This window comes from Mastigoproctus giganteus, chromosome 12 (assembly GCF_048544385.1).
Source record: "Mastigoproctus giganteus isolate SK-2022 chromosome 12, ASM4854438v1, whole genome shotgun sequence".
Classification (NCBI taxonomy): domain Eukaryota; kingdom Metazoa; phylum Arthropoda; class Arachnida; order Uropygi; family Thelyphonidae; genus Mastigoproctus; species Mastigoproctus giganteus.
Window position 1 is genome coordinate 103,122,954 of NC_143586.1, and position 12,346 is coordinate 103,135,299.

Sequence of the window (12,346 nt, forward strand, 5' to 3'; positions counted from 1 at the left end):
CCCTTTCAGGTTCTTAATCTGAGAAAGAGGAAGAATCCCATCACCATTCAGCTTGCTCAACCCACTGAAGGCCTTATACACCTCAATCAAATCACCTCGCCAGTGCCTAGTCTCCAAACACTGTAATCTGCAGAATTTAAACCTTTCTTGGTAAGAGCACCCCTTTGTTCCCCTCACCAATCTTGTTGCCCTTCTTTGTACTCATTCTAACAATTCTACATCCTTCCTAAAATGAGGCCTTCAGATATGTACACAGCACTCAAGGTGTGGCCTGGCCACTGAGTGTATAATGGAATAATCAACTCCTTGTCCCTGCTAGCAAAATTCCTATATATCATTGACAAGACTCCATGACCTGCCCAGGTAGCCCGTCTGCACTGCTCAGCAAACTTCATATCTGACTGCACAATTACCCCAGGTCTTTTTCATTTTTCACTTCCCTGAGTGTAGTACCAAATAGTTGGTACAAATAGTTGGTAGAATTTTTTTCAGCCTGGTCTGTACTTGTTAACAGGAAAGACTGCTTCTACAGGGATGGGATACACTTAAATAGAAAGGGTGCAAGAATGTTTGCTGATGCTATCAAGGCAGTGTTAGGTGGATCGGAAAACTGCTAGCTTGGGGGGGGATACAAGGACTAATAGATTAACAGTAGCCACTGGCAGAGGTGAAAGTGATTCTTGCACTGCTTCTATTGGAATGAGCAGCAGCTTGGAAAATAAGATGCAGGATATTTCAGAGACTGCTGGGAGCCATTGGGGTCCAAGTAAACACATGGGTTGTGATAGGGTAGCTAAGAAAAAGAACACGTGCACGTATACTTGCGTGTACACCAATGCTAGGAGTTTGGTAAATAAATTTGATGAATTTGAGGTATTGCTCAAAGCATCAAAGGCGGATATTGTTGGGATATCAGAGACGTGGTGTCACACAGATATAAGTAATGCAGAACTGGAATTTGGGGAGTACAACATCTACAGAAAGGATAGACAGGATAGGAATGGAGGAGGGGTTATGATATTCGTTAAGAAACACATAAAATCCAAGGAAGTGAAGCCAGTCAACATCGCTGGACAGTGCAGGGTCAAGTCAGTTTGGTGTGACGTAAGCATTGGGAGATCAAAATTGAGAGTAGGAGTGTGCTATAGGCCTAATGACTCTGATGAGTATAATAAGAAACTGTACAGGGAAATAGAGCGGACCAGTAAATCAGAGAGTCTTATAATGGGGGATTTTAATTTCCCAGATATTGACTGCAAATTGTGGGTTGGTCACTCACACACTAGCAAGGCTTTTGTGGATTTATTGGATGATTGTTTTCTAAATCAGCATGTTCGGGAGGCAACTAGAGGGAGCAATACTCTTCATTTGATTATCAGTATTGATTCTTCATGCATTAAGAATCTGCAGATACAGGAACCACTAGGTGGCAGTGATCACAGTGTGCTGAAGTGGGATTTACTCAAGGAGGTAACAACCATCAGGGGTAAAGGAAAGGGTTATTGCTTTCGTAAAGGCGACTACGATGGTCTGAGACAGTATTCAAATTCTATACAGTGGGACCAATTGATGAGGTTACCAACAGCAAACTCAAAATGGGATGCATTCAAAGAACTTATCTTGGAAGCTACTAGGCTTTACATACCAACTAAGAAATATTGTTCAAGGTTCAGGCCTAAATGGATGTCAGATGAACTAATGAGACATATGACAAAGAAGAAAAATGCATGGGATACATATAAATTAACATGTGACACAGAAGCCTATGATAGATATAAGTTGATCTGTAACCAAGTTACAAAGGAGGTTAGGCAGGAGAAGGCAGATTACAAGAAATCTTTGGCAAGGGATGCAAAGAAAAACATCAAGGAGTTCTTTACTTATGTAAACTCTAGAAGGAAGGGGATGAATCAGATTGGTCCACTTGATATCGATGGTTCAACTGTTGATGATCCTGCTCATGTAACTAACAAACTAAATCAATATTTTGCATCTACATTCACACATGAGGAGTTATTCAGGAAGGGGAATGCCATAGATGAAGTAAACACTGGCAGTGAGCTAGATGATCTTGTAATAATTGAGAATAAAGTGGAGGAGAAATTGTTGAAGATAAATACAGGGCTTTCCAATAGTAACGCTCGATTTTTGTAACGCAATAAAACAAATTGTGAGAGTGATAGTGATCTATTTTTATTTTTATTATGAAGTATATGTGTTAACATTATGTTTTAAAAATTATATCAGATAAATGTCCGCCGCGGCTTTGTCTGGTTTGGTTAATCCTGGATACCCAATTGGTGATGACGTTATCGCATAAAAGTGGCTCAATTTCAGCAATAACGCGCCTAATGTTGGCCTTTAAGGCGGCAACCGTCGTGGTTTGTTAGCAAAGACTTTGGATTTTAGAAAGCCCCAGAGAAAAAAATCCAGTGGCGTTGGGTCGCAGGATCTGGGCGGCCAATTAACGTCACCATTTCGCGATATAACGGAACCTTCAAATTTCTCATGCAATAGTGTTACTGTATCACGTGCCGTATGGCACGTAGCACCGTCTTGCTGAAACCAAATGTTTGTTAGATCGATTCCATCCACTGCAGGCCAAAAAAAATCTCTTATCATAGCCCTGTATCGCTCACAGTTGACCGTAAGTGCCACTACTTCTTCGTTTTCGAAAAAATACGGACCGATTATTCCGCCGGACCAAAGTGTACACCATACCGTAACTTTTTCGGAATGTAGTGGGACCTCATGAATCTTCCGTGGGTTTTCGTCGCTCCAAATTCGGCAATTTTGCTTGTTAACAAAGCCACTTAACCAGAAATGAGCCTCGTCACTAAACATTATTTTTCGCCCAAAATCAGGATCGACCTCCAACTGCTCTAGCGCCCAATCAGCGAATGCACGCCGCTGTGCATGATCGTTGGGCTTTAGTTGTTGGGTTAATTGCACTTTATAAGGGTGAAGCCCTAAGTCCTTATGCAGGATTTGCCAAGTTGTCGTCGAAGACAGGCCAAGTTCTTGAGCCCGACGCGGAATGGACTGTTGCGGATTCTCACGCACACTTTCCTGGAGTGCAGCAATATTTTCAACGGATCTTGCGTTTCGCTGACGTACAGGCACTTTCAGATTTGCCACAGACCCAGTTGCTTCGAATTTGTTTATTAAACGGCGAATTGTGGATTCTGAAGGACGTTCGTCGACACCATAAACTGCACGGAGTGCACGAAACGTTTGACGAATAGAACATTGGTTTTGATAATAATTTTTTACAATTTCGACTCGTTGCTCAGTCGTGTAACGCTCCATAATAAAATGCAGAGACTAACTGAATACGGCTACCAAAGATACCACCTGTGTGACTGTCGACTTCGTCATGCGCTGTTGCCAAACATCGAGCGTTGGAAAACCCTTTACAAGAAAGGCACCTGGGGTGGATGGGATCTATCCAGTTATATTAAAGGAGGCAGCAAAGGAAGTAAGCAATCCATTAGCCATAATTATGAGAGCTTCCTTGGATTCAGGGAAGGTACCCACAGACTGGAGATGTGCAAATGTAACCCCAATTCACAAAGGAGGATCAAAGGCTGACACAAGTAATTATAGACCTGTGAGTTTAACTTCTGTTCCAGGAAAATTAATGGAAGCACTGCAGGATCATCTTGACAAGAATTCAGTTATAGCTCAGACACAGCATGGTTTTGTTAAGGGAAGGTCTTGCCTGACCAATTTGATTTGATACTATGATGTAGTCACAAAAGAATTGGATACAGGGAATAATTTTGATATTATATATTTGGATCTTAGAAAGGCTTTTGATACTGTTGCACATGGAAGACTGCTGCACAAATTGGAGCAGTGTGGCATTGGTGGCAAATTGTTGCTATGGATAAAGGGATGGTTGAGTGGCAGAAGACAGAGTGGTAATTAATGGACACTGCTCATCATGGACTAATGTTATTAGTGGAGTCACTCAGGGTTCAGTGTTGGGTCCATTGTTGTTTTCTGTTTTTATAAATAATAATAATGATGATGGTATATCAAGCTTAATGTCCAAGTTTGCAGACGATACGAAGGTTGGCAGGGTTGTTAAGGACACTACTGACGCTATGCTGCTGCAACAGGATCTGGAAAGGTTGAGCAGATGGGCTGAGAGGTGGTAAATGAAGTTTAACCTTGACAAATGTAAAGTACTACATATGGGAAACAGCAACACCAGAGCAATGCATCAACTCTGTGGTACTACACTGACAGTGGTACAGAATTAAAAGGACCTGGGGGTAATTGTACAGGCAGATATGAAGTTCTCTGAGCGGTGCAGACAGGGTGCAAGAGTAGCTCATGGTGTCTTATCAATGATATACAGGAATTTTTCCAGCAGGGATAGGGAGGTGATTATTCCCTTGTATAAGGCAATGGTCAGGCCACACCTTGAGTACTGTATACAGGTCTGGAGGCCTCATTTCAAGAAGGATGTAGAGCTGCTGGAACGAGTACAGAGAAGGGCAACAAGGTTAGTGAACGGAACGAAGGGTTGCTCTTACGAAGAAAGGCTTAAGTTTTGCAAATTACAGTGTCTGGAGACTAGGCACCGGCGAGGTGATCTGATAGAGGTGTACAAAGCCTTGAATGATTTGAGTATGGTTAATGCTGATGGGATACTGCCTCTTGCTCAGAATAATCACCTGAGAGGGCATAAATTCAAATTGAAGAAAGACAGATGTAGGATTAGATGTGCGGAAATTTGCCTTTAGCCAGCGGGTAGTTGGTTGGTGGAACAGACTTCCATCCCTTCTTGTCCAAGAAGGGATGGAAGTTGATAGCCTAAATAAATTTAAGGCTCAGCTGGACAGGTATTTCGAACGAACAGAGGGGTGAAGTAGAAGGGGTTTTTTTTTTTTTTTTTTTTTTGGCTGATGCTGCATAAGCTTTCTTTCTTGCATCATATGCCTCTACTAATGCTAATGCTACATTTCTCTTCAGTTATTAGTACTCATATGCAGTACTTTGTATTTGTCAATGTTAAACTTCAGTTGCCACTTCTCAGCCCATTTGCACAACTTATCTAGATCCAGTTGGAGTAGCATACTGTCTCTACTGTCATTAACAACCCTGCCAACCTTTGTATTATCTGCAAACTTAGACATTAAGTCTGATATCAAAATTTTGATAATAATTTTGATATTTTTTACAATCAATTCCTTTGTGACCACATCATAGTATCCAATCAAAGTGGTCACACAAGACCTCCCTTTAACAAACCCATGCTGTGTCTTAACTATTACTGCAGTCTTGTCCAGATGATCCTGCAATGCTTCTTTAACCAGTGATTCCATTATTTTCCCTGGAACACAAGTTAAACTAATAGGTCTATAGTTATTTGTGTCACCTTTGAACCCACTTTATGAATTGGTGATACATTTGCAAACCTCCAGTCCATGGGGACCTCCCCTGTGTCCAAGGAAGCTCTCATAATTATGGCTAAGGGTTTGCTTACTTCCTTTGCTGCCTCCTTTAATATAACTGGATAGATCCCGTCCACCCCAGGTGCCTTTTTTATGTTTAACTTCAACAATTTCTCCTCCACTTTTCTCTCAGTTATTACAAAATCACTTAGCTCCCTGTTAGAGTTTGATAAACTTCTGGCATTCCCCTCCTTGAATAACTCACATTGTACGCATGAATACCATTGTTAAAGCTCGTGTGACAGAGTTCTTTTTTTGAAAATGATCTTTCTTATTACAAGTTTGGTTAGTTTGTTTACCAAACTGTTCAACATAATATATCCTCATATACTGTATACAGAGACTGGCTTAATACTAGCAACCCATGTTTATTGTCTTTACGGTTTTAGAATCTATGCGATTCTTAATCAGTCTGAACATAGGCAACTCACATGGTGAGATCATGGGTCCAAACATGGGCAACTCACATGGTGAGATCAGCCAAAGGGCGACCATATGAGAAAAGACTCCGTATATATGTGGGCTACAGAGCTTGGCAACCGAGCACTTCAGAGGGGACCTTACTTTGGTTTATAAGGCTCTGAGAGGGGTTAGTAAAATGAAAGAAGGCAGAACTTTCACTGTTGGAGAGAATTCCAGAACCCAAGTATAAATTCAAATTATAAGGAAAAAGATTTAGACTAGACTGTAGGGAGTTTTCTTTTAGCCAATAAGTCATTGATTGCTGGAACAAGTTGCCTTCAAAGGTAGTTTAGGCTGATAGTCTGCATAAATTCAGAGGTTGACTGAATAGTTATCTGGGGGAGATGGAGCGGGGGGGATGTAAACTTTTTTTTTTTCTGGCCAGTGCAGCAAAAGCCTATGGCTTCCTTGCACTATTACTATATAAATTTATCAAATTTATTTACTATAATCCTAACATTAGTGCATAAGGAAGTAAAATGTGTGCCTGTTTGTGCTTTTAGTAACTCTAACACAGACCATAAAACTGCTAGTCCCGTGTGGACTCCCGCAGGCCTTGAATTCCCCCCCCCCACACACAGTAGGCTTCCTGAATAATTTATTATGACTACTGCATAACAGAAGCCAGGGAGGCTTCTGTTATGCATTGATTTTTGCATTGCCTTCTGTTAGAAGGCAATGCAAAAATCAATTCCACCTCTGCTTAAAGATGTCATTAAACTATCAGTCTAGTGTAGAGAAATACATCTTAGAGATATATTTCTCTAAACTAGCAGTTTTCTCGGCAATCTATCTTTCCCTCAATAGCATGAGTAAATATTCTTCCATCCCTTCTATTCAAGTGTATCCCAACTCTATAAAAACAATCCCTGTATAACTTAAATGTTTATATAATATAAACAAAATAAATACAAATAAAATATTACATAATAATAAAAATATCCAGATATGTGAAATGCTTTAACTGCTTGTCTCCTGACTCCTGAATAATTTATTATGATAACAACCTTGTACTCCAACTATAAATAAGCAAAATCCACATCATGTATATAGTGAAACTGAGAAGCAAAAAGAAAGTTACAAATCAGAAAAGACCACAAGTGAGTTGTTTCATGATTAGCAATGAATACCTGTAAGTGCTTAAAAAAAATAACATTTAATTATATATTTAATACTGGTTTTTCCTTTTTTTTTTTTTTTTTTTTAAATTTTGAATTTAAAAAATACAAATATTGGTAATTTTCCTTTCACACATACCCATTAGCTGTCTTCTTTCATCATACACATGAATACCCATTGGTGCTAAGGCCCCAATGACGGATTGTTTTTTTTGACAACGATCTCTTTTATTACAAGACTGGATAGCTTTTGTTTGCCAATCTGTCCAATATAACATATCCTGAAATACTGTAAGTGCAAATGGATGAGGAAGCTCTCCATCAACAATGATCTGTCTACTGTTTCCATCAAAATCCATACTAGATATGAATTTAAGTTTTGCATCTGCCCAGTAAATTCTAAGTTAAAAATAAAACAGTAAATTATTACAATTAATTTCTTTTTTATAACTTAAATTGTAAAATAAAACTCATGAAAAATATATAAAACAATCCAAAGAAACTTTTTAAAGGGTGATGCATTGTATTGGAACAGCCATTCTGGTTCACTATTTAATTTTTCAAGGCCATTTCAACCATGCTTTAAATAATATACATGTTTTTATACAAACTATCTTGAAATCTACTAGTAAGTGCTGCCATCTTTTACCCATGTTTCCAAGTAATAGCAGACAGTTTATTCTAGATGGCAGCAAGAAAACAGCTTTTAAAATCAGAGGATGAGATAATGGCTTTTTGCCATACTGAATGATTTGGGCTAGCAAAGGCTGAAATTTTCAGGAATTCAGATCCAAAAGTTGATGAAACTATATTAACTGATATGCAAATATGTTGATGTAGAGCAGTACTTCTCAAACTTTTTTGGATCACCGCCCCCTAAAAAAAGCCCTTGCCAGGGCTTTTTTTTTAGCCCACCAATATAAAGTGAAGCTAAATAACTGAAATGAATACTTGTCTGTTTGCCTCCAAAAACGTAAATGCAGCCCTGCATGTAAGTGTGTGAATTATAAAGAAAACTATTTACTGCACTTTATTCCTTCTTCGTAAAAAATTACAACTACAAGAATAAAGTCAGTTATAGTCACTTAAATTAAGTCATAAAAATTAAAGTTAATTACATAAATAAGTCATGATATTAATGGAAATAGTTAATTATATTTTAATATTTAATGCGATGGATGAGCTTGGTAGAGATTTATTAGCTTATCAATATTAGGTTTAATATCTGTAAGTAGAAGTCAAATTGCCACGTTTAACAACATCCAGACAATTTCTGTTTTGTCAGCAATTGAGATACAGCACTGAAACCGGTTTCAACTAGATATGATGCTGGAAAAGAAATAAGTAATTTTTTTACAATTCCCCACAATGCAGGATAATGGTCAGGGATTTTCTTTAGTAACCAAAATTCCTGATATGAATTTTGAAATTTTGGCTTCAGTTCAACTTCATTTTATAACTCAATCAATTCTTCTTCTACAAAACGTTCACCATCGTCATTATTTAAAAAAGGATTTATAACCCAATCTGGAATTTTCAAATTAAGGAGATCTTCAAACCTTTCCTGCATACCTCTGTGCAACATTTCTAGATGAATACTAAAAGTTAGTAGAGTTTCATCAGCTATTTTTTTCTTTTTTCGCTATTTCCAACAGATTTGGAAATTGATACAATTCACGTCGTCCTACATTGCGCATAAAAAGCTTTAATTTTGAAATAAATGCTGAAATTTGAGTTTTCGCCTTAATAAGAGTTACATCTTGTCCATGTAAATGTAAGTTCATTCAGTTGAATCTAGTAAATAAATCTGCAAGATAAGCAATATCAGTTTTCATTTTCTTGAGGTCATTACTAAGGTCGTTGTTCCTATCTTCAAAAAACTCTACAACAGTATCAAATAGTTTATAAAATCTGTTGAGACAGTTGCCTTTTGACAGCCACCGAACCTCGGAGTGAAGTATCAATCATTCAAAATCTTCACTGTTTTGATCACAAAGCTTACGATCATTCAAAGAATGTGCTTTAATCTTGTTTATAGCAGAAATAACAATTTGTAGAGAATTGTGCAGTTGATCGCAAAGTTTTTTCACAACTAAATGCTGACAGTGAATGACACAATGAACAGTAATAATATTTGGCACGGCATTTTTTAAATAAGCCATAAAACCCTTGTAACGGCCAATCACTGATGGTGCTTCATCCGCCCCGCTGTCACCCCCTTTCATGCCTAACGCTCCCATGGATAATTCAAATACCCCCAGGGGGCAATATCGTCCACTTTGAGAAGCACTGATGTAGAGGATGATTTTGCATTAAAAAAATAATATTAATAAATACAGCCACTCCCTGGCTTACGTAATACTTGACTTACGGAAATTCGACTTTACGTAAGTTTTTGCAGGCCAGTGCAAACTTAAAAAAAATCATGGAAACATATTTTGCATCCCGTAGGAATAAATGGAGGTATCATGAAAATATCGTGATGTGAACCCAAAAACACATCGTGTTTTTTTTTTGGTAATTTGTTCAAGACCTCAGAAGCTGAAATTTTCACTATATAACTAAGCTATTTATCTCTCTAAAAGGTCATTTTTATAATGGAAATTGCACTACACTTTCATCGTTATCATATATTCCACTAAAAGAATCAATTTTCAACGCCTTTGTGATATTTTCAAAAAAACACATTTCTGGAGGTCACTACCATAAACAATAAAAACGATTTGCACTTTCCGGTTTATTGGGCTTTTCTGTTAGTGCAATCTGTTATAAATGGATTGTTGTTATTGTTGTTATTTGGTTTTTAGGAGCATTAGCAACTAAGGCCATATTGCTCCGGGATATGCGGTGGTCATTCTCTGACCTTTCCACATCCTCCATATTTGGTGGTGACGGGCTCGAACCCCGGTCTAATCAAGAAGCGTGTGCCAACGCACCGCTGCTCCTTCCCACCTGGCTACGGAGGCGCCGACATTATAAATGGGTAGTAAACGCGACCTTATTGCATTTGCAATAATACCGATAACTAGAATTCCATGGAGTTTTACGTTACGGTATTATGGTGAAATGAGTTCCCCTTCACTGCAATCTTCAATCATATAAAAAACACAAATACATTTTCAGAATCTTCTCTTCATTCCTATTTCCTTATTACAATGGTGAAGGGAAAGGGACCAGTGGAAAGTGCAAGTGCTGGCAGTGCTAGGAAACAAAACAAAACTGATTTATGATTAATTAAGAATATGAAACAGGACAAAGTTTGTCATTTATTGCACGGAATGCTGCTTCAACAGTAAATACTATTTTAAGGTCAGTGCGCATATAAAAGAACATGTTAAAATGATCAACGCATTTAAGATAAACAGTGATCAAAAAATAGCGTTCAGGTGCTATATGAAAGATGGAAAAGCTATTAATAATATGGATGGAAAATCAGATTCAGAAGCAAGTGTCCCTGAGTCCAACAGCCATTCAAGCAAAAGCAAGTATTTCATCTTCATCATCATCAGCCATTTTCAATCCACTGCAGGCTGAAGGCCTCTCCAGCAACTTTCCAGTTCCTTCTGTTTTGAGCACTCGCCATCCATTTACTACCCAAAAACTCATGAATTTCATCTATCCATCTCTGCCTTTGTCTTCCAGGTTTTCTTCTAGCTCCTCTTGGGTACCATTCTGTTATTTTCTTAGTCCATCTGTCATCATGTCTTCGAGCTATGTGTCCTGCCCAAGACCATTTTAGTTCTTTAGTTTTGATAAGAATGTCCTTTACTTGAGTTTGCTGCCTAATCCATGTGTTTCTCTTCTTATCTAACAGTCTGATTCTCAATATAATTCATTCCATTCTTCGCTGTGTAGTTCTCAGCTTCTCTTCCATTCTTTTGGTGAGTGCCCAAGTTTCACTTCCATAAGTCATGGTGGGGAGTATACATTGATTAATTACTTTACGTTTCAGACAAACTGGGATATTGCTCTTCAGTATGTTACTATATTTCCTGAATGCTATCCATCCAAAATTTATTCTTCTCTTGACTTCCAGCCATTTATCATTATTACAGCTAATAACTTGTCCCAGATAAGTATATGACTCCACCTTTTCAATTACTGCTCCTTCAATCATTATTTCCCTTTCCGTGGTATACTTGTTCATCATTACTTTTGTTTTAGCCATATTCATCTTTAGTCCAAAATCCTTACTAACTGTGCATAACTGATTAAGATTTTCCTCTAATTCTTTGGGATCGTGGCTTATGACCACAATGTCATCTGCAAATCGTAAATGGTTTAGGTACTCTCCGTTCACATTGACTCCTTTCTGTGACCAGTCTAATCTTCTGAAAGCTTCCTCAAGGGCAGCAGTAAACAGCTTCGGAGATATTGTATCTCCTTGTCGAACTCCTTTCTCGATTTTAAATTTGCTACTGTCTTTGTCTAGTCTAATAAAGGAGGTAGCACTCTCATATATTTTCTTCAAAATCATAATATAAGGGGTATCTATGCCTTGTCTTTCCAGTGCCCGAAACATTGCCTTATGCTGTATGGAGTCAAATACAGCATAAGAAGAATTTATGAAGATATTAAGGATAAGTACGGCAAACCCCAAGCCAAGTTCGTGGCAAGCAAACGGGTGGTTTAATAGGTTCAAGCATTGCGCTGGTTTCCAGAACATTAAAGTATGCATTGAAGTCACCAGTGCTGATTCTGCAGCTGCAGAGAAGTTTTGTGATGTGTTGGAAAAAACCCCTTCTAAATTTCCACAGCTCAACTTCCACAGCTGCGTGCTTATCAGCTGGAGAGTTAATTCTGGCAATGATGCTAGAAAGGCAAAACTTGCTGCCATTATGCCTATCTCATCTCTCTTTTTGTAATTGTATAATTTTGAAATTTTTGTAATTTTGTACACTTTTATAATTTATCCTGTGAAAGAGATAAAAAAAAAAAATTGAATAAATAATTCTATCTACATGTTAGTGGCACATTTCTTTTTTACTTCAATCAAATGCAATCAAATTTGCGAGTCTGCATGAGCATTTATGAAAATTCCGACTTACACAGAGTTCCGCAGAACGCAACCCTTACGTAAGTTGGGGAGTGGCTGTAACTAAAAAAAAATTTTGCGATCAAGAAAAAATAACAAATTAATATTTAAAATCATTTATGTACAAAGTTTTAACTTTTAAATTTTTTAAAATTTACACAAAAATATATTTCACAGAGCTGGCCCATGATGGGGAACTCACTACCACTGAGCCCACACATATTTCACAAACTCCCTCCTGAAAAAGTTAAATGCTCGCAATAGAA

General features: G+C 37.9%; 1 protein-coding gene across 1 annotated transcript in view; it reads right to left on the reverse strand.

Annotated features, from left to right (window-relative positions):
• Positions 1 to 12,346, reverse strand: part of arr (low-density lipoprotein receptor-related protein 6) — a 324,124-nt gene that overhangs the window by 217,489 nt on the left and 94,289 nt on the right. Inside the window, exon 4 of the mRNA XM_090386404.1 lies at positions 7,185 to 7,444. Within this exon, the coding sequence (XP_090242530.1) occupies positions 7,185 to 7,444 (260 nt within the window). The remainder of the gene's footprint in view (positions 1 to 7,184; positions 7,445 to 12,346) is intronic.